Source organism: Papio anubis, chromosome 20 (genome assembly GCF_008728515.1).
Source record: "Papio anubis isolate 15944 chromosome 20, Panubis1.0, whole genome shotgun sequence".
Classification (NCBI taxonomy): domain Eukaryota; kingdom Metazoa; phylum Chordata; class Mammalia; order Primates; family Cercopithecidae; genus Papio; species Papio anubis.
In genome coordinates, this window is record NC_044995.1 from 42,997,700 (window position 1) to 43,024,417 (window position 26,718).

General features: G+C 49.4%; 1 protein-coding gene across 2 annotated transcripts; it reads right to left on the reverse strand.

Moving 5' to 3' along the window:
- Positions 1-3,381: 3,381 nt before the first annotated feature.
- LOC116271699 lies at positions 3,382-26,718 on the reverse strand. Of its 2 annotated transcripts, XM_031659990.1 has the most exons (4): positions 25,759-26,718; positions 6,777-6,833; positions 4,909-5,006; positions 3,382-4,615 (listed from the first exon to the last, which is right to left on the reverse strand). In XM_031659990.1, the coding sequence occupies exon 4, from the start codon at positions 4,598-4,600 to the stop codon at positions 3,731-3,733; it is 870 nt and encodes a 289-aa protein (XP_031515850.1). In that variant the 5' UTR covers positions 4,601-4,615; positions 4,909-5,006; positions 6,777-6,833; positions 25,759-26,718; the 3' UTR covers positions 3,382-3,730. The 2 variants fall into 2 exon arrangements, with proteins under 2 accessions (XP_031515850.1, XP_031515849.1); XM_031659989.1 differs by having other exon boundaries at positions 3,382-5,006.

A 26,718-nucleotide genomic window follows, 5' to 3' on the forward strand; every position in this document is an offset into this window, starting at 1 on the left:
CATGCATCTGATTCCCTTTTCTCCCACACTTGTCAGAAATAATTATTTAGTGGAAGACAGCTTTATAAAGAAAAAAAAAAAGAACCATCTGTGTTTTTCTTCCGTGATTCCGCCTCATAGAGCAGCTTTACCTGCCCTGCCCCTCATATGTCAGAGAAATTTAGAAGCAGGGATGGGATGAGCACCCTGGCTCTGAGGGCAGGGAGCATGTGGCCGTTTAGGGGGACATGAGTCACAGCAACACTGTGGTCAGTCGCCACCTATTCCCACCCCAGACAACGAGCCAGCTCTCCTACACTTATGTGGTGGGTTTATTTTCACTCAGCCTTACACACCACAGGATGGACGTAAGGGGAGAATTACAACAGAAATATACTCGGAAACGTCCCCATCATGCCCATATCACTCATAAAGGAAGCCAAAGTCCTCACCTTGGCCCACAAAGCCCTCCACAACCTGCTTCCATCACTTCCCCGCCCTCACCTCCTCCCTCTCTCCTCCTTACTCACTCCACTCTAGCCACATGGGCCTCCTCAATCTTCCTCAAAACACTAGGCATGATCCCACCTCAGGGCCTTTGCACAGGCTGTTTTTTCCGACTAGGAAATGCTCTTCCTCTGATACATGCATGACTCCCCACTTCATCTCTCTCAAGTCTTTGTTCAAATGTCACTTTCTCAGCAAGGTTAAGATCCTCCTATTTCAATCCTAATCTCCCTATTTCAATTATTACAATACACCCACATCTACCTTTCCCAAGCCTTTCTTTTTTCTCCATGACATCTATCATCATTGGTCCTACTATATGCTTTTCTTACTTTTTAATCTATCTCCCTCCCTGGGTTATCAGTACCATAGAGGCAGGAATCACATCTATTGTGTTCACTTCTCTTTCCCCAGTGCCTGGAACATAAAGATAGGAGACTATCTTTATGACCTTGAGACATGGAAGTTGTCTTAAACATGACAAAAATGTACAAACCACAAAAGAAAAGATTGCCAACTTGGCTGCATATGATTTTCAGACTTTTTACAACAAAACATGCCTTGAAAAAAATGAAACAACGAGAAGCTTATGATCAAGAAAATTTGCTAAATGAGCAAATGAGTAAAAAATGAATGAATGAATGAATGAAAATGCTGTTATAACTGAGTTCAGTTCGGCCCTGAGCTCCTTGGTTGACAAAGCAAAAAGAGAAACAGGATTAGTTACATTCTTTATTTTATTTTATTTTATTTTATTTTTGAGATGGAGTTTCACTCTGTCGCCCAGGCTGGACCGCAGTGGTACGATCTCAGCTCACTGCAGCCTCCACTTCCCAGGTTCAAGTGATTTTCATGCCTCAGACTCCCAAGTAGCTGAGATTACAGGCGCTCGGTACCATGCCTGGCTAATTTTTGTATTTTTACTAGAGACAGGGTTTCGTCGTGTTGCCCAGGCTGGTCTCATACTCCTGACCTCAAGTGATCCATCTGCCTTGACCTCCCAAAATGCTGGGATTACAGGCATAAGCCACCTTGCCCGCCAGAATTCACATTATTTATGAAGATAAAACAGTCCAGTTTCCAGAGAAGCCCCTATGCCAGACAATTTATTTACTGCCTCTTATTTAATATTCACAATATATTTCTGGGGAATGGGCTTATTTATAGGTAAACATTTATAGATGTGTAAGGGAGGCTCAGTGACATGAGCAAAGCCAGCTGCTGGAAGGTCAGGCATGGAGGGAAGGAGGAGGGCTGGTCTTGCCCAATCCCTGCCCTGGACCAGAACCAAAGGCTGAGCAGGTAGAGGAGGGCCTAGCTGTAATGTGCAGGATCTTAGGGAGGCCCAGTCACAGGGGAGCTCTTGGCCTGTTCGGTGATACTGCCCACCTGTTATACTAGTGAGAGAGAGGCACTTTGTACGTCCTCACCCTGCACACATTTGTGGCTGTGATAAACTTGGAGTAGCCAAGAACTAGCCCAGCCCCCACATCTGACGGGGGCAGGGAATGCTCCTGAGTCCAAATGATCCAGTTGGCCAGGGATATCTGGTTCTCAGTGACAGTTCCAGTCCAGATGAGCCCCTCATCCCATGAGCTCTCCCCATGATTGGAGTTTGAGTATTTTCATCCAGAATCTAACAAAATCCCTGAGGTAATAACAATAATAATAATGGGAGAGGGGCTGAGTGAGAAACTGAGGAGGGAGTTTTCATAAATCCTTGGGCTCCAGGTCCCTGGAAGACCTTCCCTGCAGAATGACCCCTTCCACCTGGGTGGGAGTGTGTATACCTGGTTCTCAGGGGCCAGGGGGCAGCCAGGGAGAGAGAGGATATTGACGCCCCCACACAGTTGCTTCTGTTCCAGCAGCTCGAGGCCCTGATCCAAGACACAGAGGAAGCCAATATGTCTGACCCTCAAACTGGGTGGTAAGCAAGCCCCCCAGGGGACACCAAGAAGGGGGATTCAGACACCTTAGACATTACCTCCTCCTTCAGTCTGGTCTTCAGTATGTTTCTTCCCAAACCCCCATCCCCACCCCAGGACAGGAAACCCAAGGCCAGAAATGTGTCTTCTCACTTGTCACTAACTGGGCATAAAAAGAAGGTCCAAAGATCATGAGTGTGTCGGTGAGGGGACAAGTGAATTATAAGAAAATTAATGAGTAAGAGAATGAATGAATAAACAAGTTAGCACATAAATGAGTGACTAAATGAATAAATGAATGAAAGGATGGATGGGTGGGTGAGTAGATGGATGGATGGATGAAAGGAAGGATGTGTAGATGAATGGGTGAGGATGGATAGATGGATGGGTGAATGGATGAGGATGAGTGGATGCAAGGAAGGAAGACAGGATGGATGGATGAATGGGAATGGATGAGCATGGATGGATGGATGGATGGATGGATAGATAGAAGAATAAATGGATGGATGAATGGATGAATGGATAGGTGGATGGATGGAAAAATGGATGGAAGCAAGAAAGAATGGGTGGATGGATGGATAGGTGAGGATAGGTGGATGAGTGGATGAGGATGGATGGATGCATGCATAGACAGGTGCATGGGTGGATGAATGAATGGATGGATGGATGGATGGATAGATGGATGGATGGAGGGATGGGTGAGGATGGATGGATAGATATAAAGAGGGAAGAAGGAAGAACCAATGCATGGATGAATGAGAATAGATGCATGGATAAATGGAGGATGGATAGATGGATGGATGGATGGATGGATGGATGAGGATGGATAAACTAATGAATGGATAGATGGAAGGAATGGATGGATGGATTGATGGATGGATGAATATATGGGTGGGTGGATGGATGGATGGATGGATGGATGGATGGATGGATAAGGATGGAGGGACTAATGGATGGATGGATGAGGATTGATGAATGAATGAATGGATGAATACATGAGGATGAATGGATGAATGGATGGATGGATGTAGGGAAGAATGGATAAATGGAAAGGAGGAAGAAAGGGAAAAGTGACAACCCAAAGCATAGATGTTAGGGCAAGGCAAGAGCCATAGTAGAATCCAAGATGGGCTCCCACTCTCCTCCCCTAGGAGGTCTGGTATGGAAGCTGTGAAGTGGACCCTCCAAGCCAGGGTGCCCCTACTTCCTACAGGCCTTCCCAGATTGCTAATCAAGACCAAGCTACTCATCCCTCAGACCAACCTATATTCAGCCCCCAAACACTCCCTTGCAAGCCTAGCCCTTCCCAGAGGAAGCCCTCAGAGGGGGGCCTGACCACCCTCCCAGCCACAAGGTACCCTGCCTGAGGCTCGGGATTTGATGCGCAGTTTGTGGGGCAGAGAGGGCTGACCCAGACCCTCATGACTGTTTCCTGGGACAGGGCAAGTCACCCCAGGAGACAGACCCATGGGATCAGCAGTGGATGTCAGCAACACATCTGATGGCCCTGAAGCCCGGCATCCAGAGGGCATTGGTGACCACAGCCCCCAGCAGGGTCTGAGCTCTGGTCTGGACCCTACATGCCCATCCAAGAGGTGACAGCTGAAGAGGGCAGGTGGGAGGCCAGTCTGCAAGGCCATGTCAATTCTGTTGAAGGTAGGAGGTGCAGACTCTTGGGGGGACCTAGGAGAAGTGGCCAAGCCAGTCCATCTGGGAGCCAGCAGGCAGCCCCGACATCCTGGAATCCCAGCATCCAGGGAACATGGCCTTAAAAGGCAATTGTGAGAGCCAGACAAGGATGACAGTGCTTCAGCCCCAGGCCGGGGGTCCCCAGTCCAGGGGGCTTCCCATAGCAGGGCCTGCAGGGGCAAGGCCCGGGGCCCACCAGTCAGGGGCAGGAGGCCAAAGCGAAGCTTGAGCGCCTTCAGCTCACCCCTGAGCAGGGCATTCTCCTCCATCAGTGCAGCCAACCTGCCCTCAATGGCTGCATCATTGAGACGTCGCTTTTCCCTGGATCTCTTGGCTGCCTCATTGTTCTTTCTCCGCTTCTCCCAGTAAACTGTGTCCTTCTTCTCTTCTGGCATGAACTCCCGCTGGCGACGTATGGTGGGGCCCCTGCCCCGAGCCCCCCACAAGGTCTTGCTATGACTCTGAGACACATCTGACAGGCCCAAGAAACCCACATCCATGGCTGCTTGGAGAACCTGGGAAAGAGGAAAGAGATCTTGGAGTAAAGGCAGGAGGTGGACCTGGATGACCCCTTTCTCTAATTTATCCTGTTTCTCCACCATCACCCACGGAAGGGACAGGTGGAGTTGGAACTGAGCTGGAGACCAAGGTTTGATCTGCATTGGTTTGATGCCCAATGAAGATTGGGTGAGGCCACAAAACAAGAAACCGCTAGAAAGGCTTAAGAGCAGACCACAGTCATCATGAAGAGCTGGTTCAACCCTGTACCCTCAGAAGAACACATGCTCTTCTGGGGTTTTCTCCTTACCGTTGAGAAGGTCAGTAGACAAGCCCAGGGCTCAGTTCAGCTGGAGTTCCAAGGTAAGATTCTTGGAAACCCAGAGGGAGACAGAAGGATGACTGAACCTAGAAATAGAGACTATGTATCCATGGAGGTAAACAGAGCCAAGTCGAGATCAAAAAATAAGCTGCTATTCACCTAAACTGTGCCCAGATTATACCCCAAGATCGCTTCAATTTGTGGCCAGCATTTTTTACCTGCCCATCCATCCATCCAACTACCCACCCATTCATCGGATAATCCAATCACTCACCCATTCACTCAACTGTCCATTTGTCCATCCCTCTACCCAACTCACCATCTATCCATTTACCTATTCATTCACTCACTCACCATCCATTCACTCAAACCCATCTCCCCATTTCATTGTGCAACTCTCCATCACATCTACCACTTACTCATTCATCCATCCATCCAAACGTCCATTGATTCACTGATAGATTCATTTTTTAAAATCATATTGTGCCTTCACTAGGTACCTTTTCATCCACATATTCATTCGTTGGTCTCAACCATCCACCTGTCTATTCCTCCATTCTTTCATTCATCCAAATATCCCTCCTATGTGTCAGTCGCTCTTCTACAAATCCATTCATTCATCTGTATATTCATCCATAGGTCCATTCATTCATCCAACCAACAAAAAAGCCATTTTTTTAGAGGCAGGGTCTCACTCTGTCACCCAAGCTGGAGTGCAGTGATGGGATCATAGTTCACTGCAGCCTTGAACTGGTGTTGGGCTCAGGCAATCACCATGCCTCAGCTTCCCAAGTAGCTGGGACTACAGGTATATGCCATTATGCTCAGCTATTTTTAAATTTTCTGCAGGGACATGGTCTCACTTTGTTGCCCAGGTATGAAAACAAAATGCAATTCCCATGTGCCTAGTGTTGAAGAATTAGAGTGTTGGTAATTGAGGGCAGAGAAAAAAGTCAAAGGTATTAGATTCCCAACTCCTAGGGCAGAGCCCAGAAAAGATGCCCAGTGTCCCAGAGATATAGCAAGGATGGGACTCCTTATATAGCTCCTTTGCCTCAGCCTAGTTTCTCACATTGGTTTTCATGAAGATTCTAACACAAAGATCTGGGTTCTACCAACCACCTGGGGGATGTCATTACCTTCTGTGATTCGGATACAAAACAGGTGCAGAGAAAAACCACAGCAAGGTGGAAGGATTCTGTCTAAAAATTCAGGACAAACTTCAGGAAAGAAGGGGCACGGAGGGCTGAAAATCGATCATCTTTGTTCTGAAAACCGATGACTGTCATCTCCATAAGGGCACGTGTATGTCTTTTTTTTTGTCTACTGTGGTATCCCTGGTACCTCGCCTTGTGCTTGTAAATAGTAGGTGGTAAATAAACACTTGTTGAATGAATTAATGAATTCATGAATGAACACATGAATGAAAACAACCTTGTTCACAGCTGGAGAGCATTTAACCCCCTTGCTGAACTCCCACCCAAGAAACCATGAAAACACACCACATTTTTCTGTTTGCTCCGGCAGAAACTCAGTGTTGAGTTTTCAGATAAATTGTAACAACTTTCCTAAATTGGGAGTATAAGTTCTTCTTCCCCAACATTCTAATTTAGTCTTTTATTCTTCACTAAAGCCCTTGGCCTTAGCTTCTGTGGCTACATGGTTATGTGACATAATTCAGGTCATGTTTGACAGAGGATAAAGGAATATACAACCAGCCAAATAGCAACATTCCTAGGAACTCTGATAATGATCCTAAGTGCACATTTCCCAAAGTATGTTCCTAGGAACCCCAGTGCCAATGATGGCGTGCCCTCAAAAAGAGAATGCAAAAATGTTTGAGAAATATTGCATACCTTATTCCTTAGGTAGGTTAGGAGAATCACAAAGTACATTGAAGGCTCTGAGAAGTCCTGCAAAACAAACAAAAAAAAAAGTTTAGTTTTGTTTGACTTAGAGGCTTTCAAATTTATTTGCCCAAGAAATGCTTATTATACTTCACAAAACAATTTGAGGTCCATATTTATTCATTCATTCACTGTGCCAGGTTGTAAGGTAGACAAAAGAAGAAAATCAAACTGCCTCCCAGCCTTCACAAATCTCCCAGTCTCATGGAAAGGTCGAGTGAAATTATAATAAAGAAGAAAATATGTCTAGAGAAGCTCTTTCATCTGCTCACATCACACAGTAAGTCAGTGGCAGGACTAGGATTTAAACTCAAATCTGTCTAATGTGTGAGTCTGTTCTGTCACACCATGTGACCTGCCCATGTGCTCAGGAGGCCGCCATGTCTGGAAATCTTGGTTGGGCTTGGAGAGTAAAAAATAAGGCCACGCACGGTGGCTCGTGCCTGTAATCCCTGCACTTTGGGAGGCCAAGGCAGGCGGATCACAAGGTCAGGAGAGCGAGACCATCCTGGCTAACACGGTGAAACCCTGTCTCTACTAAACATACAAAACATTAGCCAGGCAAGGTGGCACGTGCCTGTAGTCCCAGCTACTCAGGAGGCTGAAACAGGAGAATCACTTGAATCCAGGAGGCGGAAGTTGCAGTAAGCCGAGATCGCGCCACTGCACTCCAGCCTGGGCGACAGAGTAAGATTCTGTCTCAATCAATCAATCAATCAATGCCTTGTGGGGTTCTGCAGTCGCCCAAGTCAACAAGAACTCCTAGTTACTGGAAGGTCTCCAGCACTCACGCCCAGGACCCCAAGTCACAGGAGGGACTCCAGGACCCATGCCCGGGTACTCCTCTGAGAAATCCTACTCACTGGGGAGACTCCAGCACCCAAGTCCAGGACCCACTCTGAAGCCGAAAGACATCTGGGCCATCTCTCCACCTGTTGCCACTTGCTGTAGTGGTAGGCAGCTCCACACCTGCCCACATCACATGGGCTGGGGAAGCAGCTGCAATTAGGTGGACTCTGGTCCACAAGTGCCAGGTGGGACACCCTGGGTTTGCAATTTCCTGCAGCTGTCTCCGAGCTTTGTTCCCAGCAGCCAGGCTAATAACATAACCCTGCTCAGGTTTCCAAGTTCCCTGAGCCCTTACAGACACCTAGGGCTACCATACCCCTATCAGGAGCATATCACCCCCACTTACAGACCATGCAGCTGAGGCTCAGGAAAAGTTAAGTGGCTGGCCCAGGGACAGTCAGAGATTCCAAAATTAAGCAGCATTCTTCTCCCAGCATCGTGAGTACCACCACCAACCCTGGCCCCAAAGCTGCCACTGACACCCCTCAAATCCTTCTCCCCTGGCCCCATTCATGCCGCCTCCCACTAATGCATCCTCCACTGTTGCATCTACCCCTCTCTCCACTCCCGACAGCCCTGGTCCCAGCCCGAGCATTTTCTGTCCCACCTGGACCCCCACCAGCCTCCATCCTTGTCCCCCGCAAACCCACCATGAGCCCAGAGGCGCCTTTTTAAAATTCCATTTATCCTCTGCTTAAAAGCCTCTGGGGTGTGCTTATGAAAGTATAAGCATCTTAGACTCCTGAAAACTGCTCACATGTTCCTCAATTCACCTCCACCTCCAGCGCAGAATCGGGAATGAAGAAGGAAGGTCCTGCATGAGTGTTTATCGGAATAAACTAATAAATATATGAATATTTTTTGGAATAAACTATTCAATGCATAAATATTTTTTGAATGAACGAATAAATGCATGAATATTTTTGAATGGACTAATAAATGCATGGATTTTTTGGCATGAACTAATACATGCATGGAGTTTTTTGAATGAACTGATAAATGCATGAATTTTTTTGGAATGAACTAATAAGTGCATGGATATTTGAATAAATTAAAATTGAGTGAAGTGTGGGTAAATGAATGAATGAGCAGAGGAAGGAATACTCAAAGCGTAGAACCTATGACAGTGTGGGTCCTCTCTCCCCTGGGTCTGGGCCTGGGTCTTCCACTGCCCAGACAGCTCACCTGAGCCCCAGACAAGCCCTCACTCGGGGTCCCCCACTAGCCACAGAATTCCCCTGCCACCTTCCTGGCCCTGTCTTGGTGGGGGGCATCAGAGGGTGTCCCAACAACCATTCCAAATTCAAGGGATGTTGACCAGAGCCCAGGAATTGATGAACATCTGTGTAGAGGTGCACAGCACATCGCAGAGCTCTGAGGCCAGCATCTAGAAAGTACCACCTTGGCTCTAGGAGAGAAGACAGAAGTGGTAGGCAAGTCCTGAGATGACCACAGCTGGGCTGGAAAGGAAGAGGAACACAGCCCAGGGGTCCCCAAGAGCCACACCAGAATCGGCAATGCCCAAGGAAGAGAAGTGAGTGTGGGCTGGTAGTCACATAAAGAAAGGACAGGCCAGAGTCACTCTGAGCAGTCAGCTCTCAGGCCACACGACTGAGATAGAGGAAAATTTGTTATCAGTGTGGTCTGAGTCCCTCCTGTCTGTGGCTTGGCCTGAACCCCCCTAACCACCGCCCCCTACACCTCCACAGGAACCCAGAGGGAGATGAGGCAGCTGATAGTTCTGCTGCCCGAGTTTATTTAGAGAAAACACAGTAAGAGCTGGGCTGGGCCTTCCTGTGGTCGCAGAGGAAGTGCTAACGGAGGGTGGCAAGACAGGCAACACTCCTTGCAAAGTGGCCGGAGGGGGATGAAGAAACAGGAAAAGGGTCTGCCTCAGAGACGGCCCCATGGCAGGCCAGTCCCACCCAGCCCAGCAGCCTCCGCAGCTGCCTTGACCAGTGACAATCAAAGCTCTACTTGGTCCTCTTCTGTAACAGGGAGCTCATCCCCCTCTAAAGTCACTAGAGAGAATGTTCTGCCACACCATGTGGCCTGTTCATGTGTACAAGAGGTTCCCATGTCTGGAAATCTTTTTTTTGTTTGTTTTTTTTTTTTTGAGACGGAGTCTCGCTCTGTCACACAGGCTGCAGTGCAGTGGTGCAATCTCAGCTCACTGCAACCTCCGCCTCCCGGGTTCAAGCCATTCTCCTGCCTCAGCCTCCCAAGTATCTGGGATTGCAGGCACTCGCCACCACGCCTGGCTAATTTTTGTATTTTTAGTAGACACGGGGTTTTGCCATGTTGGCCAGGCTGGTCTCAAACTCCTGACCTCAGGTGATCCGCCTGCCTTAGCCTCCCAAAGTGCTGAAATTACAGGCGTGAGCCACCGCGCCTGGCCATGTCTGAAAATCTTGACTGGGCTCAGAAAATATACAGTAAAAGTCTTGCAGGATTCTATAGTCACCCAAACCAGCAAGAACTCCTAGAAGGTCTCCGGCACCCACCCCTTTGGGAAAGAAAGGACCCAATCAGACTCTGTATTCCACTCTCATGGCCCCTGCCTTTTGAGTATTATTTCATCTGCTCATTCATTCATTCACTCACTCACATTTCACTCATTCTTTAATTTATTCAACTATTCATGCATTTATTGGTTCATTCCCAAAATATTCATATGTTTAATGGTTTATTTTTAAAAATATGGGGCCGGGTGCAATGGCTCACACCCACAATCCCAACACTTTGGGAGGCCAAGGTAGGTGGATCATTTGAGCCTAGGAGTTCAAGACCAGCCTGGGCAACATGGCGAAACCATGTCTCTACAAAAAATACAAAAATTAGCCAGGTGTGGTGGTTTCTACCTGTAGTCCCAGCTACCCAGGAGGCTTAAGTGGGAGAATCACCTGAGCTCAGGAAGTCAAGGCTGCAGTGACCTGTGATGTACCACTGCACTCCAGCCTGGGCATCAGAGTCAGACCCTGTCTCAAAAAAAAAAAAAAGAGGTCGGGCACGGTGGCTCAAGCCTGTAATCCCAGCACTTTGGGAGGCCGAGACAGGCGGATCATGAGGTCAGGAGATCAAGACCATCCTGGCTAACACGGTGAAACCCCATCTCTACTAAAAAAATACAAAAAACTAGCCAGGCAAGGTGGTGGGCGCCTGCCTATAGTCCCAGCTACTCAGGAGGCTGAGGCAGGAGAATGGTGTAAACCCGGGAGGCGGAGCTTGCAGTGAGCTGAGATCCGGCCACTGCACTCCAGCCTGGGTGACAGAGCGAGACTCCATCTCAAAAAAAAAAAAGAAAAAAAAGAAAAAGAAAAAAAAAGTCACCTGTCAGACTAGGTGAGCTCTCGTGGTCCAAAAAGTTTTCCTGGAGTAGAGCTAGAAGCCACCTTTGCTGGACCCATCCCTGCTAGAATTCATTCTTCCCTTATGTCCGTGGAGAATCTCCCCTTCCTCTGGACCCTAGAACCCTTTGGAGGTTTGAGGAATTGACACTGACATTTCCCTATTCCCACACCAGCCTGCTCTCCTCCAGGGAAAACAGTTCTTGTGCATTGAGCACCTACTGTATGCCAGGTACATGCAACATCTCACTTTTCGCTCACCACTACCCAGAGAGGAAAGTAAAGCATAGCTATCATCCTGATTTGACAGATGAGGAAAGCAAAGCTCCGAGAGGTCAAGTGACCTGCCTGAGGTCATACAGCCAGAATCCAGGTAAAACGGGATCCAGTACCCAAACCTTTCCTAATGTACCAGGTTAAACATCCCCAGATGCTTTCACTTGTTTCAGTGAGGGCACAGTTTTGAGTATGCATAGCACCTCTGAAGAGTAGAGGTTGGTTTCCACAGAGGAACAAAAGGGTCAAGAAACCACAGAGTTAACAATACAGCAAGGCTGAGATTAGCATCCATGCTGTCAGGATGCAATGGAGTAGGCAGGATTAAGAATACGTACTTTAACTGGGTTCGAATTTTCCCCTGCCCTAGCTAAGAGTGCCTGGGCAAGTCAGGTCACCTCTATGAGCTTCCAATGTCTCATCTGCAAAAGGGAAATAATAGTAGTACCTACCTCATTGGTTGTATAAGGAATAGAAAAGGTAAGATGTGTTAAGAGCTGGTACCTGATAATAATAAATAACCCACATAGCTATTTTTCATTTGTTGTTGTTAGAATCCTCTTTTGGCCAGGCGTGCTGGTTCATGCTTGTAATCCCAGCACTTTGGGAGGCTGAGGTGCGCAGATCACCTGAAGTGGGGAGTTCGACACCAACCTCGCCAACGTGGCGAAACCCTGTCTCTACTAAAAAATACAAAAATTAGCCGGACACGGTAGTGCATGCCTGTAGTCCCAGCTACTCGGGAGGCTGAGGCAGAATCACTTGAGCCTGGAGATGGAGGTTGTAGTGAGCCGAGATTGCACTACTGCACTCCAGTCTGGGTGACAGAGTGAGACTCCATCTTAAAAAAAAAAAAAAAGAATCCTCTCTCACTGGACTTCTGCCACACTCTGTACTATCTGTGTTGAAAATATCTCTGAGAACCTTCAGACATTACCCAACACAACTGTATCCATTTACAGATGGCAAAATGACCATCCATTCAAGACCAAATACACACCAAAACCTCCCCATTCCTCCCAGACACTGAGAAATGGTGGGAAAATGCTAACTTGAACCAGAGACCAAAGCAGAGGTGCCCAATGACAAGGATAAAAGTCTCCCAGGCATGGAAGTGCAGAGTCCCCTAATATATAAGGTCAAAAGCATACACTTGCAGAAGTCCCAGAGCAGGGAGAAATAACCTGAAGAAGATAATGAATCTGTGGCCACTTCATGAAATTCCCACAAACCCCAACTAGAAGATATTACATCTTGATTGCATCTGAGGAAATAGAAAATATCAGCTTAATCTTGAAAGAGCTATACAATGAATATGTTAGGTGACTCAGAAAGATAAAGGAAGGAATGACAACTGTCAAACAAGAACAGGAGGTTATGAAACAAAAACAGGTAGATATAAAAAGAACCAGTTAGAGCTCAGATGTGAAAAGTATACCATCATTCCTCTGTATCCTCAAGTTCCACATCCATGGATTCAACCAACTGCAGATTGAAAATACAGTATTTGAAAAAAATAACAAAACAACAATAAAAATAATGCAAATTTAAAATTTTATAAATATATGCTGGGCACAGTCGCTCAGGCCTATAATCCCAGCACTTTGGGAGGCCAAGGCAGGCAGATCACTTGAGGCCAGGAGCTGGAGACCAGTCTAGCCAACATGGTAAAACCCTGTCTCTACTAAAAATACAAAAATTAACTGGGTGTGGTGGCACATGCCTGTAATCCCAGCTACTGGAGAGGCTGAAGCATGAGAATCACTTGAGCCTGGGAGGTGGAGGCTGCAATAAGTCGAGATCATGCCACTGCACTCCAGCCTGGGTGACAGAGCAAGACTCTGTCTCAAAAAATAAATAAATGCATACATACATACATAAAAATAAAATAAAAAATACACATATAGTATAACAACTATTTACAGAGCATTTGCACTGTACTAGTTATCATAAGTAATCTAGAGATGATTTAAAGTATATGGGAGGGTGGAACACCGTGGCTCACGCCTATAATCCCAGTACTTTGGGAGGCCAAGGTGGGCAGATCACTTGAGGTCAGGTGTTCGAGACTAGCCTGGCCAACATGGCGAAACCTCGTCTGTACTAAAAATACAAAAATTAGCTGGGTGTGGTGGTGGACACCTGTAATCCCAGCTACTTGGGAGGCTGAGGCAGAAGAATCATTTGAACCCAAGAGGCGGAGGTTGCAGTGAGCCAAGATCGTACCACTGCACTCCAGCCTGAGCAATAGAGCGAGACCCCGTCCCAAAAAATAAAAATATAAATAAATAAATAAATAAATAAATAAATATTTGGGAGGATATGCATAGGTTATATGCAAATATTACACCATGTTAGATCAGAAACTTGAGCATCCATGGATTTTAATATCCAAGGGAGACTCCAGAACGAATTCCTCCCCAGATATCAAGGGATGACTGCAGTTCCTAGAAAATCCAAGAGATGGGTCGACTTGTAAATGGAAAAACTGAGACCCAAAGCTGGTAAAGAATTTCTCAAGATCATATGGGGTTTTAGTGGCAGAGATGGAACTAGAACTTGGAGCTCAGAATTTAGCAGCCCAGAACTGAGGTCTAACTCAGGAACTGAGCCCTGGGGCCACTTGTGGCTCTCTAAGGGCTGTTTGTGGTTTCCCCTCCCTCTTTCCTGTTTTCTTTTCTTTCCTTGCATTGTAAGGCTGGTGCTGAGCTGGACTCCACAGTCTCTCCCTGATGAGGAATGGGGCTTCCATCCCCTGACAAGGCAGGGTTGGACAGTAGGTAGAGAGAAATGGCCAACAGCCAAGCGCGGTGGCTCACACCTGTAATGCCAACACTTTGGGAGGCCAAGGCGGGAGGATCACTTGAACTTAGAGTCCGAGACCAGCCTGGGCAATGTGACGAAACCCTGTCTCTACAAAAAAAAAAAAAAAAAGAAAAGAAAGAAAGTTTTCAAAAATTAGCCGGGCATGGTGGTGTGGGCCTCTGGTCCCAGCTACTTGGGAAGCTGAGGTGGGAGGATCACCCGAGCCTGGGGAGGTCGAGGCTGCAGTGAACTGTGATCACACCACTGCACTCCAGCCTGGGCAATAGAGTGAGACTCTGTCTCAAAAAAAAGAGAGAGAGATTGACAGAAAGAGAGAGAGAAATGGCCTACCCTCTCTTCCTAAATGAGAATATAATAATATCTTAATGTCAAAAGAGTAGTTAATTGAGTGAAACTAAGAGAAACAGCCAATATTGGCCATGGGATACTAACTTAGTGACTTAACCTCTCTAAGCCTCAGCTCCTCATCTATAAAATGGGTTTAAGGTTATCATCATATGCAGATGTCGTGAGAATTAAAATGGAAAGCTGTGTCTATAAGATATAAGATACCTGGCATAGGCTGGGCACGGTGGCACACACCTGACATCTCAGCACTTTGGGAGGCTGAGACAGGTGGATCGCTTGAGCCTAGGAGTTCAAGACCAGCCTCTGCAACATAGTGAGACCTTGTCTCTACAAAAAATAAAAAATAATGAAGCAGGAGGTTGCTTGAACCCAGGAGGTCAAGGTTGCAATGAGCTGTGAAGGCACCACTGCGCTCCCGCCTGGATGCTAGGAGTGACACCCTGTCTCAACAATAATAATAAGATTAAGATACTCAACATATCAGCATAGTCTCCTATGAAGACTTGGGGAGTCTTCCTGTGGTTTGCCCACCCTCTTTTTCAAGCCCAAAGACACCCCAGATGAAGATGAAGCTACAGTTACTAGGAGACTCAGAGGCCAACAGAGGAGAGAGAAGTTTAAAACTTTGAAAGGACAAAAAAAAAAAAAAGGTGAGAAAAAGAAAAGATGAATCAAAGGAGAAGGTAGGAGGTTGCCTCACAAATTCCCCACCCATGTGGCCAGAGGGTAGCCCACAAGCTTTTCTTTTGCTCTAAGAGAGGAGCTAAAAATGACTGCAAACTCTCCAGTGGGTGTAAGATTTCTTAACACTCAGGCAAAATGTAGCATTTGCGAGGCCAACGCACATCTGGAGAAATTGTTTAGGCATGTCACTTACAGGGAAATACTCATTTGTTTTCATTTACATGAGATACCAATTTTTCCTGCCAAAATTGGCAAAGATTTTTTTAAAATGATAAAACCTAATGCTAGCAAGGACGCAGTAAGATGGGCCCTTGTGTACCCAGAAGGTATACATTGCTTCCTGGCAAAGTAATTGAGAAATGTGAAATGAGCCAGGCATGAAGGCTCATGCCTGTAATTCCAGCACTTTGGGAGGCTGAGGTGAGAGGATCACTTGAAACCAGGAGTTGGAGACCAGGCTGGGCAACATAGCAAGACCCCATCTCTCAAAAAAAAAAAAAAAAAAGTTTAAGAAATACAAAACAAATTTGGACTCATACCTTGTTTGAAGAATGAGGGTATTATTTTTCTCCTACCTGGGTCACTGCTCCAGGCTTTTCTCTATTCCTTTTCTGACCTTAGTACCCCCTTAGCCCTCCTCAAACACACCACTCCAGCCACGTAGACCACTTTTTACTACATGAAAGAATGGTCCCTCACCTCCACATAATGTTTCTTCTGCCTGAAGCATTATTCCCTCACCTCTTCCCTAAGCCAAATCGTATTTGTCCTTTAAGACACAGCTTAGATGCTACCTCCTTCAGGAAGCCCACCAGATTGATTCCTCTCAGATAGGCCAGAAGCACCTCCTAGGTTCCCAGGACCCAGTGAGATTCCACCATTGCTGCAGCAATCTCTCTGGGTCTGGCCCTGTGTCCACAGATCTCCTGAACAGACAGTCGAATAAATATAAGAGGTGTGAGATATTTCCAGAAGGGAGTGCGCTCTATGTGGTCCAGAAAGCGAAGTAAGGACCACAGAGAGGGGGATGAAGGCGCAGTTTTGAACCAGCATCTGAAAGGATTTTGTAGGAATTCCAGCTCACTAAGCAAGGTTGCCTTGATAGGTAATGAGCTGCCCGTCACAGGAGGTGTGCAAGCAGGGAGACTACTTCTCCAGGTCCAGCTCTCTGCCTTCTCCACCCCTCCTGCCCAAACTCGGGGGGCCTGAGATGAAGGAGTTGCTTTCCTCCCGAAGCTGGCTTTCCTCTGACTCAAAAGTCTGCCCAAGGAGAACCAGGGACCCACAGAGGCTGTTCCCACGGCCCTGGGCAGCCCAGCCCAGGTTTCTCGGAAGGACCACATATTCATGGGGTTCAGGGAGCCCGGTGGAACCTCGGGGCCCTGCATTCTCAATCTGATGGAGCCCCTGCCTCATAAAAGCCCCCAGCGAAACCGATCTCTAAAACCGAGACGATTCTGTGGGAACTCAGTTTTCAAGGGGAAAATGCAAGGCACGCTGGGACCCGTGGCCCGCCCTCCCCCTCCCCTGGCCCCTCCTGAGCCTCGGGGAAAGAGGCCGGAAGCCGTTGGTATCTCCTGTGCCCAGCCCACAAGCCCATCTAGGGTCCCGCGTGCCAGGAACAGGCTGATGGGCAGGAAGTGGGGGTGGGCAGGGGTGTCCAGAGCCAGTGAGGCCAAGGACCCAGTCCCTGCTCTGCCAACGACACACTTGGACAAGTGACTCCTCTTCTCCTTCCTGAGCCTCAGTTCTTTCAACTGTCAAATGGGCACAGGTTTGCGGCAAAGGCTGAACAGGTAATCCGGTACATACGTTGTTCACCAACATAACAGATATTCAGTTCTCGGACACCCGAGCTCCAAGGGAGGCTCCCCAGGGCTCACGGGGTCCGATGTGACGTCAGGACTGTGTCATGCAATGGGTGCCGTGCAGTGGAAATTCAATTCCTGAAACTCACTCCCAGCGAAATTCATCTCGGGCTTGGAGCCCTCAGCCTCTGGCCCAACGGGGCCCTCAGGTTCTGTCTTTTCCTCTCTGCAGGGCACTGGCCCCGGCCACCACACAGCACCAAAGGAAGGAAGCTCAGAGGCACCCCGCGTCCATTCCAGGCCAAGCCCCAGTTCCCATTAAAACTCCAGCCAGGAGGGTCTCTCTTCCAGGCACCTGAGTCCCTACATTCCCCAGAGCAGGTGGCTGGACCCCACTCAAGCCACCAAGTACCCCCCACAACACACACACACACCTACACACACACACACACACACACACACACACACGGCACACCTTAATTCTATGCTGAGCCCACGAGATTGTGACTCCTGGCTGGCTTTGCCCCAAACTCAGCACTCGTGGGACATTTACCTCCCGCGAGCATCAAATACTCAACATGGCCAAAACCCAGCGAGTGATGTTCCCCACCACCAGCTCCCCCTCCACCTTCCCCATCTCAGTTCATGGCAGTTCCATCCCCCACCGCCACCAGCCCTGCAAGTGCTCAGGCCCAAACCCCTACTTTTGTCCTCTGCTCCTCTTTTTCTCTCACCCCCAAATCTGAGCCCAAGTCAGGAAACTACTGGCTTCACCTTCAAAAATTGTCATAGAGGCCAGGCACAGTGGATCATGCCTGTAATCCCAGCACTTTGGAAGGCCAAGACTAGAGGATGACTTAGGGCCAGGAGTTGAAGACCAGCCTGAGCAACATAGCAAGACCTCATCTCAAAAAAAAAAAAAGCCAGGCATGGTGACACATGCCTGTAGTCCCAGCTACTTGGGAGGCTGAGACGAGAGGATTGCTTGAGCCCAGGAGGTCAAAGTTGCAGTGAGCTATAATCTCACCACTGCACTCCAGCCCTGGCAACAAAGTGAGACCCTGTCTCAAAAAAGAAAGAAAGAAAGAGACAGAGAGAGAGAAAGAAAGAGAGAGAGAGAGAGAGAAAGGAAAGAAAGGAAAGAAAGGAAGAAAGGAAGAAAGAAAGAAGGAAAGAAGGAAAGAAAAAGAAAGAAAAGAAAGAAAGAAAGAAAGGAAAGAAAGAAAGAAAGAAAGAAAGAAAGAAAGAAAGAAAGAAAGAAAGAAAGAAAGAAAGAAAGAAAGAAAGAAAAAGAAAACAAAGAAAAGAAAAGAAAAATTTAGGCCAGGCACGGTGGTTCACACCTGTAATCCCAGCACTTTGGGAGGCAGACAGATCATGAGGTCGGGAATTCAAGACCAGCCTGGCCAACACAGTAAAATCCCATCTCTACTAAAAATACAAAAACTAGATGGGCGTGGTGGCAGGCGCCTGTAATCCCAGCTACTCAGGAAGCTGAGGCAGGAGAATTGCTTGAACCCGGGAGGCAGAGGTTGCAGCAAGCCAAGATCATGCCACTGCACACTAGTCTGGCAACAGAGTGAGACTCCATCTCAAAAAAAAAAAAAAAAAAAACGAAAGAAAGAAAGAAAAGGAAAATTTCATCTAAGATCCTTCCACCTGCCACCTCTCTTGCACTCTCCTCCTCACGCAACTGGACAACTGCAACCTCCCCTCCCACACTCACTCACTCCACTCCAGTCACATGGGCCGCCTCCCTGTTCCTCCAACAGCCCATTGCAGTCCTGCCTCAGGGCCTTTGCACAGGCTGTTCCCTGTGCCAGGAATGCTGTTCCCCAGACACTCACATCGCTCCTCCCTCACCTCCTTTAGGTCTTTCTCCTCCAATGTCACCTCCTCAGCAAGGCCTCCCCGACCCCCAAGCTAAACAGCCACCCACACATTCACACAGTCACACACTTATACACTCACACACTCACACACACACACTCACTTTCTCTCCTCATTCTGCTTATTCCAGACACTTTCACTCCCCCTCCTTTATCTTTTCACCTTTTTTTTTTTTTTTTTTTTTTTGAGACAGGGTCTTGCTCTGTCACCCAGGCCTGAGTGTAGTGATGCAATCATGGCTCATTGCAGCCTCAACCTCCTGTGTTCAAGCAATCCTCCCATCTCAGCCTTCCAAGTAGCCGGGACTACAGGCATGTGCCACCACACCTGGCCAGTTTTTTTAATTTTTATTTTGTGGAGACTGGGTCTTGCTACGTTGCCCAGGCTGCTCTCCAATTCCTGGCCTCAGTGGATCCTCCTGCCTCAGTTTCCCAAAAGCACTGGGATTATAGGTGTGAGCCATCTTGCCTGGCCTATTTTACTGTATCTTTTGTTTGTTTGTTTTTTGAGACAGAATTTCACTCTGTCGCCCAGGCTGGAGTACAGTGGTGCGATCTCTGCTCACAGCAACCTCTGGGTTCAAGTGATTCTCCTGCCTCAGCCTCCAGGGTAGCTGGGATTACAGACGCACACCACCGTGCCCGGTTAATTTTTGTATTTTTAGTCGAGACAAGGTTTCACTCGAACTGGTCTCGAACTCCTGACCTCAAATGATCCACCCTCCTCGGCCTCCTGAAGTGTTGCGATTACAGGCATGAGCCACTGTGTCCTGGTTTCTTGTTTTTTATTGACAAATAATAATTGCGGATATTTGTGCAGTATGATGTGATGTATGTGTACCATGCGGAATGATTAAACCAAGCTCATTAACAAACCCATCATCTCATACACTTACTGAAATCAGTTGAAGAGGTACCAGCACTCCAGGTACTATTCACAATAGCACAGATATGGAAGCAACTTAAGTGACCATGGATGGATGAAGTGATAAAGAAAATGTGGTATAAGCCTGGGCGAAACCCATCTCTACAAAAAATACAAAAACTAGCCAGGCGTGGTGGTGCATGCCTGTAGTTCCAACTACTTGGGAGGCTGAGGTGGGAGGATTGCTTGAACCCAGGAAGTCGAGGCTGCAGTGAGCTATGATTGCACCACTGCACTGCAGCCTGGGTGACAGAGCAAAACAAAGGAAGAAAGCAAAAAAAAAAAAAAAAAAAAAGAGAGAGAGAGAGAAGGGAACAGAAAAAGGAAGAAAGAAGGGAGGGAGGGAGGGAAGGAAGGATGAAAGGAGGGAGGGAGGAAGGAAGGAGAGAGCTAGGGGGAGGGAAGGGAAGGAGGGGGGAAGGGAAGGGAGGGAGGGAGGAAGAAGGGAAGGGAAGGGAAAGGGAAAGGGATAAGGAAAGGGAGGGAAAGAAAGCAAGAAAGGAGGGAGGGAAGAAGGAAGGAGGGCAGGTGCAGTGGCTCATGCCTGTAATCCCAGTACTTTGGGAGGCTGAGGAGGGTGGGTAACCTGAGGTCAAGTGATCAAGACCAGCCTGGCCAATATGGTGAAACCCTGTCTCTACTAAAAATACAAAAAAATTAACCAGGCATGGTGGCGGGTGCCTGTAATTACAGGTGGGGGGCACCTGTAATCCCAGCTACTAGGGAGGGTGAGGCAAGACAATCGCTTGAACCCGGGAGGTGGAGGTTGCAGTGAGCCGAGATTGCAGCATCGAACTCCAGCCTGGGCAACAATAGTGAAACTCCATCTCAAAAAAAAAAAAAAAAATTAAAAAGGGAGGGAGGGAAGGAAGGAAAAGAAGGAAAGGAAGGAAGGAAGGAAGGAAGGAAGGAAGGAAGGAAGGAAGGAAGGAGGGAGGGAGGCAGGGAGGGAAGGAAATGTGATATGTATATGCAATTCAATACTACTTAGCCTTGAAAAGCAAGGAAAATCCTGTCATCTGAGACGTGGATGAACTTCCTTACTTTATCATTAGCGATGGTGTATTTGCTTGGTGTATGTCTCTGCCCAACACCAGCCCCCGAGAACAGAGACCGTTCCCCGTCTATGTCCCCAGTGCCCAGAACAGCACCTGACACACAGTAGGTGCTTACTAACTGTTTGTTGAATGAGTGTAGACAATGTTGTTTAATTCTCACAACACCCCTGGGAGGCCCCACATCTCTTTTTTCCCTGGAGGCCCAGAGAGGTGCACCAACTTGCCCAGGGTCACACAGCTGGGTTTGCTGCCTGAGCAACTGGAGCCCAGAGCCTACCCTGCCAAGCCTGAGATGTGGCCTGAACTGTGAGCAGGTCCCAAAAGCGCCTTCGATGCCAAGACGCAGCTCCTCTGGGACCTCCTACGGGGCAGTGGCCGGTATTGTAGGTCAGGACTGGGGGCTCATGAGGCCCCAGGGCCTCAGTCGCCCTTCTGTGAAATGGGCCCGGGAGTTCACTGAAAGAAGTGTCTTCCGGCCCTTGGAGCCCTCCCCCCACCACCCTAGAGGTGGCCGTCCCTCCCCCATCTCTGAAACTATGCTGAAAACAGGGACATTCTTCCCAAGCCTGGAATATGCCATGGGCTCCTGGAAACAGGCCAGAGCTTCATCCCTGGGGACTCAGAGGGCACGAACTGGAGCCTGTGACCCCTCTGGGTCCCCAAAATACCCGCTGGCGTCATCCAAGTCCTTTCTGAGTCCCTCACACTGCCTAAGCTAAGCACTTTACAGGCACTATCTGCTGGAAGGATCTTTTCACCATGCAAATCAGATTATGCCACTTTCCTGCTTAAAACCTTTAACAGATCAAGACTGCACTCCCTTCCCCCACCTACAGGGCCTGGGAGATCCAGATGGAGCGTATCCGGCCCTACTCCAGCCACACTGGCCTTCCCGCCATTCCGAGTCACCACAGGGCCTCAGCACCTGCAGCCCCAGCGCCTGCAACGCTCTTCCTCCCTTCCCCTAGTTAGTTCCCTTATCCCCCTCCTCTGATCACAAATTCTCTGGGAAGCCCTCTCCAACCTACCAGACTGTCAGGTGCCTCTGCTTCTCAGCATTTAGTATTGTTGTGATTTTACAGGTATTTGTGTAATTATTTGATTCATGTCTCTTTCCTTTAAAAAAATTTATTTATTTATTTTTTTTTTTCAGAAGGAGTCTCACTCTGTCAGCCAGGCTGGAGTACAGTGGTGCGATCTCTGCTCAAAGCCATCTCCACCTTCTCAGGTGCAAGTGATTCTCCTGCCTCAGCCTCCCGAGTAGCTGGGATCACAGATGCACACCACCACGCCCAGCTAATTTTTTGTATTTTTAGTGGAGACAGGGTTTTACCACGTTGGCCAGGCTGGTCTTGAACTCCTGACCTCAGGTGATCCACCCACCTTGGCCTCCCAAAGTGCTTGGATTACAGGCATGAGGCACCACACCTGGGCTTTAAACTTTTTTAGAGAGAGGGTCTTGCTCTGTCACCCAGGCTGGAGTGCAGTGGTGCAATCATAGCTCACTGCAGCCTCGACCTCCTGGGCTCAAGCAATCCTCCCACCTCAGCCTCCTGAATAGCTGGGAGTACAGGCATGAGCCACTATGCCCAGCAACTAACATCTCTCTTTCTTTCATGATGCCACTGCCTGTCTTTCTTCTTCGTGGTGTATCCTCACTGGCATATAGTAGGTGCTTGATAAATACTTGTTGATTGAATGAATGAATTGAATCCTCTCATCACCCCAGATTCCGATTTGATAGATGAGGAGAATGAAGCTTGTTCACTTAAGATCACACCAGAAATCCTCACTTGTCCTGTGCAGATCCCACCCCAGTCCCGCCAGGCAGCCTCCCACTCCCCGCCCCACTTCCAGCTTTAGGACAATGGTTCTAAACCCAGGGGAAATTTGTCAATGTCTGGAGATATTTTTTGTTATCCCAACCTGGGAGGTGCTACGGGTACCTGGTGGGTAGAGACTAGGGCTGCTGTTAAATATCCCACAATGCACAACACAGCCCCCCAAGACAAAAGACTGCCTGGACCCAAATGACAATAGGGCGTGGTGGAGAACCCCTGCTGTAGGGGAAGTGCCCATAGCTAAGCCTGTTAGGAAGATGTGCATCCCAAATAGGCTTGGGACCAGGAGCTCCTGGCTCGGAAGCGGTGGTTGTAACACCAAATCACCCTGCTACCTCTCGATCATTCTATTTCAGGCACACAGGCCTCCTTGCTCTTCCTCCAACACACCAGGCACTGCCCTGCCTCAGGGCCTTTGCACACACCGGCTGTGCCCTCCACCTGGAATGCTCCCGCCAGATATCTGCATGGCTGGTCCTCTCTTCCAATGCCTGTAACCGTCTCTGTTCTCCTCCCTCACCAGGGAGAATCGCTGCACTCACCCAATACCCCCAGTCCTGCCAAACCCACCCAGCCCCTCAGCCTCAGCCTGGAAGTTTGGGGAACAACGTCGGAATGGGGTGTGGTCTCTGAGACCCAAACATGTAGTTCTTTAGGCTCATGTGAACCAGTGATTCCCACCCCCAGGGCCGATCACAGGTGGTGGGGAAAATGAGGGGTGTCCTGCCTCCTCTGCCCCTCTGAGCAGGGCTGAGAGCCCCCCCAGAAACCTGGTGCAGTCAGACGCTGGCCTCATGGTAATTATTTCAATGATTCCTCAACAAATCTTTGAATAAAAGCACGGTGTGGAGGGACAGAGATGGAGAGAGATTTACAGTGAGAGAGGACTGTCACTCACCCACTAACTACAATCCCACACACAGCAATCAGGCTCCAGCAGACAACAGCTGGAGGTCTGTGTCCCTAACTTGCCTGCAACAAATATTCCCAACCCCTTAGCAACTGTAATTTACAGCAGTCACGCTCCCATAACCATCAACCTTAAAGCAACAGGACCCCACAGCAGCCAGAGTCACCAATGACCCCCTGCAGACAAAAGCAATCGCCAGGCCGGCGCAGTGGCTCACGTTGTAATCCCAGTACTTTGGGAGGCCGAGACGGGTGGATCACGAGGTCAGGAGATCAAGACCATCCTGGCCAACATGATGAAACCCCATCTGTACTAAAAATACAAAAAAAAAAATATATATATATATATATGAGCTGGGTGCGGAGGCACGTGACTGTAGTCCCAGCTACTCTTGAGGCTGAGGCAGGAGAATCGCTTGAACCAGGGAGTCGGAGGTTACAGGGAGCCAAGATCGCACCACTGCACTCCAGCCTGGGGACAGAGTGAGACTCCATCCCGAAAATAAATAAATAAATAAATAAATAAATAAATAAATAAGCAATCGCCAATCTCCACAGATTTAGACCTCCCACCGGGCCGAAAACCGCCCCCCTCCACAAAACCACCCCAGACAGGCACAGGAACGAGACTCCTTTCAACAGCAGAGCCCCCAGAATACTGCACCCCAAATTTTTACAACAACTGGATCCCCTCAATAGTCAAACGCCAACCACGGACAACCCCCAGGACAAAGACCCTCAGCACGGCGACTGGACCCACCTAACCACCAGATTCACAGAGCCCAGCTGGACCCCCCACCTCCCCTACAGCAGATCCCAAGATAACCACCCCTACGCCGCACGACAGCCGGACCCTCCGTGGACCACCAGGCATCATCTCTGGAGACCTCCAGACCCGCCTTCGTTCCCCCTACACACGCACAGGTGTCGCCACCCATAGGGGCCCAGGATTAGCTGCTTTGCAGAGGTGCAAGGCGGCCATGCTCTTCCATTCACCTAGCACAGGCCTGGGCGCAGCAGGGAAACACTGGGCGGCAGCAGCTGTGCTGTGTGGGGAGCAGGGCCAGGGGCGGGGGCTGCACCCGTAGAAGTAAAAAGGCAGGACAAGACGTTGGAGCCAGGTAGGAAAACAAGCAGGGAGAAGGGGAGCTTCAGAGAGAAGATGGGCTGCAGGAGAAGGCGGGCTTCAGAGAGAAGGTGTGCTGTGGAAGGAGGTGGGTTTCAGAGAGAAGGTGGGCTGCGGGAGAAGATGGGCTTCAGGGAGGAGGTGGGCTGTGGGAGAAGATGGGCTTCAGGGAGGAGGTGGGCTTCAGGGAGAAGGTAGACTTCAGGGAGAAGGTGGGCTGCGGGAGAAGATGGGCTTCAGGGAGAAGGTTGGCTTCAGGGAGGAGATGGGCTTCAGGGAGGAGGTGGGCTTCAGGGAGGAGGTGGGCTTCAGGGAGGAGGTGGGCTGTGGGAGAAAGTGGGCTTCAGGGAGGAGGTGGGCTTCAGGGAGGAGGTGGGCTTCAGGGAGGAGGTGGGCTGCAGGAGCAGGTGGGCTGCAGAAGGCGGGCTGTGGGGAGAATGTGGGCTGCAGGGAGAACACTGGCTTTGTGCAGAAGGCGGGCTGTGGGGAGAAGGCAACTCAGGAGGGCCTTCTCGGATGGAGGCCGCATGGGGGTCTGCAGCCTGGTGCTCCCTCCTCCTTCCTGGGCAGTGCCTGGTGCTCCCCCTTAGGGACCAGGTCAGAGGAAGCCGATGAGCGAGAGGAGAACCTCAGAGAGGGTAGAACCTGTTCTCCCCACCCTGAGAGCAGGGCTTGGATGGGGCAGCAGAGACAGGGACAGGCAAAGACACAGAGAGAGAGACAGAGATTCAGGCAGAGACAGAGACCCCCCTGAACCACAGACCCAGGGAGAGAGAGGGCCAGAGCTACAGAGACATGGGGAGACACAGAGAGAGAAAGAGACAGAGCAGGGAGAGCTCCGAGACAGCGAACAAGACCCAGAGAGAGACAGCGCCGGAGAGAAAGGACAGAGTTGAGAGGGTGGAGGAGACAGAGATGGGGAGACAGAGTCAGAGATAGGGCCTGAGATAGGCAGGGGGCGGCGGCTGGGTGCGGGGTCCCTGAGTATCTTCCAGCCCCTGAATGGGCCAGCCCCGCTGGTCATCCACCTGCATGCCGTCCTCACCTGCTCTGGACGCTGTCTCCCCGGTGAGTCCCACGTGAGCCTCATCAGCCGTGTGGAACCTCCCGCGGTGAAGGTAGTCACCGGCGCTTCCGTAAAGGTGACACCCCGGCCCCCAGCCTGCAGCTTGTGGCTTTCCCTCCAGGGGTGTCCCCGCACCTGTGTCTGCCAAGGGAGCAGGTGCTGTGGGCTGCCCCAGACTCAGAGACATCACTGGAGAGCAAACAGCCCCACCAGGAGGGTACAGGGGGAGGGGGACCTGCTTGTCCAGCCCCTGGGAGCCCAGCAAGTGGGGTCTGAGCTGGCCACAGCTAGAGTCTCTCATTCCAACCCCCTAATCCCTTCTAGAAAGATCCAGGGGCAAAGGGAAAGAGACTCTGTCCTTCCTTACATCTGAGGACACTCTCCTGCTCAAACACCCTCTATGGCTCCCCATTGCCTTTCAGATTTTCTAATTCCTGGCCCTGAACTATTCTTGGACAAAGCCTCTCTGTCCAGCCTCTGCATCAGGGGAAACTGAGGCATGGAGTAATTCAGTGGTATGCCCCCAGGAAGAAGTGGAGCTAAGTACTACATGAGTTTTCTAATGAAAGGGCATTCCAGGCAGAGGGGGCAGCAAAGGCCCAGAGGTAAGAGTCATCATGAACCTGTCCCAGGAACCCAACAGGAAGTGGAGGAAGGTGGTCAGAACTGCTGATAGGAAAATTTCTGCAAGTGGCTGCGGGGTTGACCGGACTCCAGGGGCAGAGCGGGAGCCTTGCGATGAGGGAGGAGGCCGAGCCACGCTGCAGATTGGAAGAGAAGACGTGAGATGCGACCCTGAGGCGGGGCTGGAGTTGAGATTCGCCCTGCGGAGTCGCTGAGCGAGCCTAGGCTTGGGAACAGCGGCGCCTGGTGGGCGCTGTGTGGAACTTCACCCTCCTTCATTGGTTGATTCAACAGATGTTTATTTCTTTTTCTTTT

Excerpts from the sequence above, each read along its gene's own strand:
- LOC116271699 (XM_031659989.1), bottom strand. The coding sequence starts at position 4,762 with ATGCAGATCAAACCTTGGTCTCCAGCTCAGTTCCAACTCCACCTGTCC.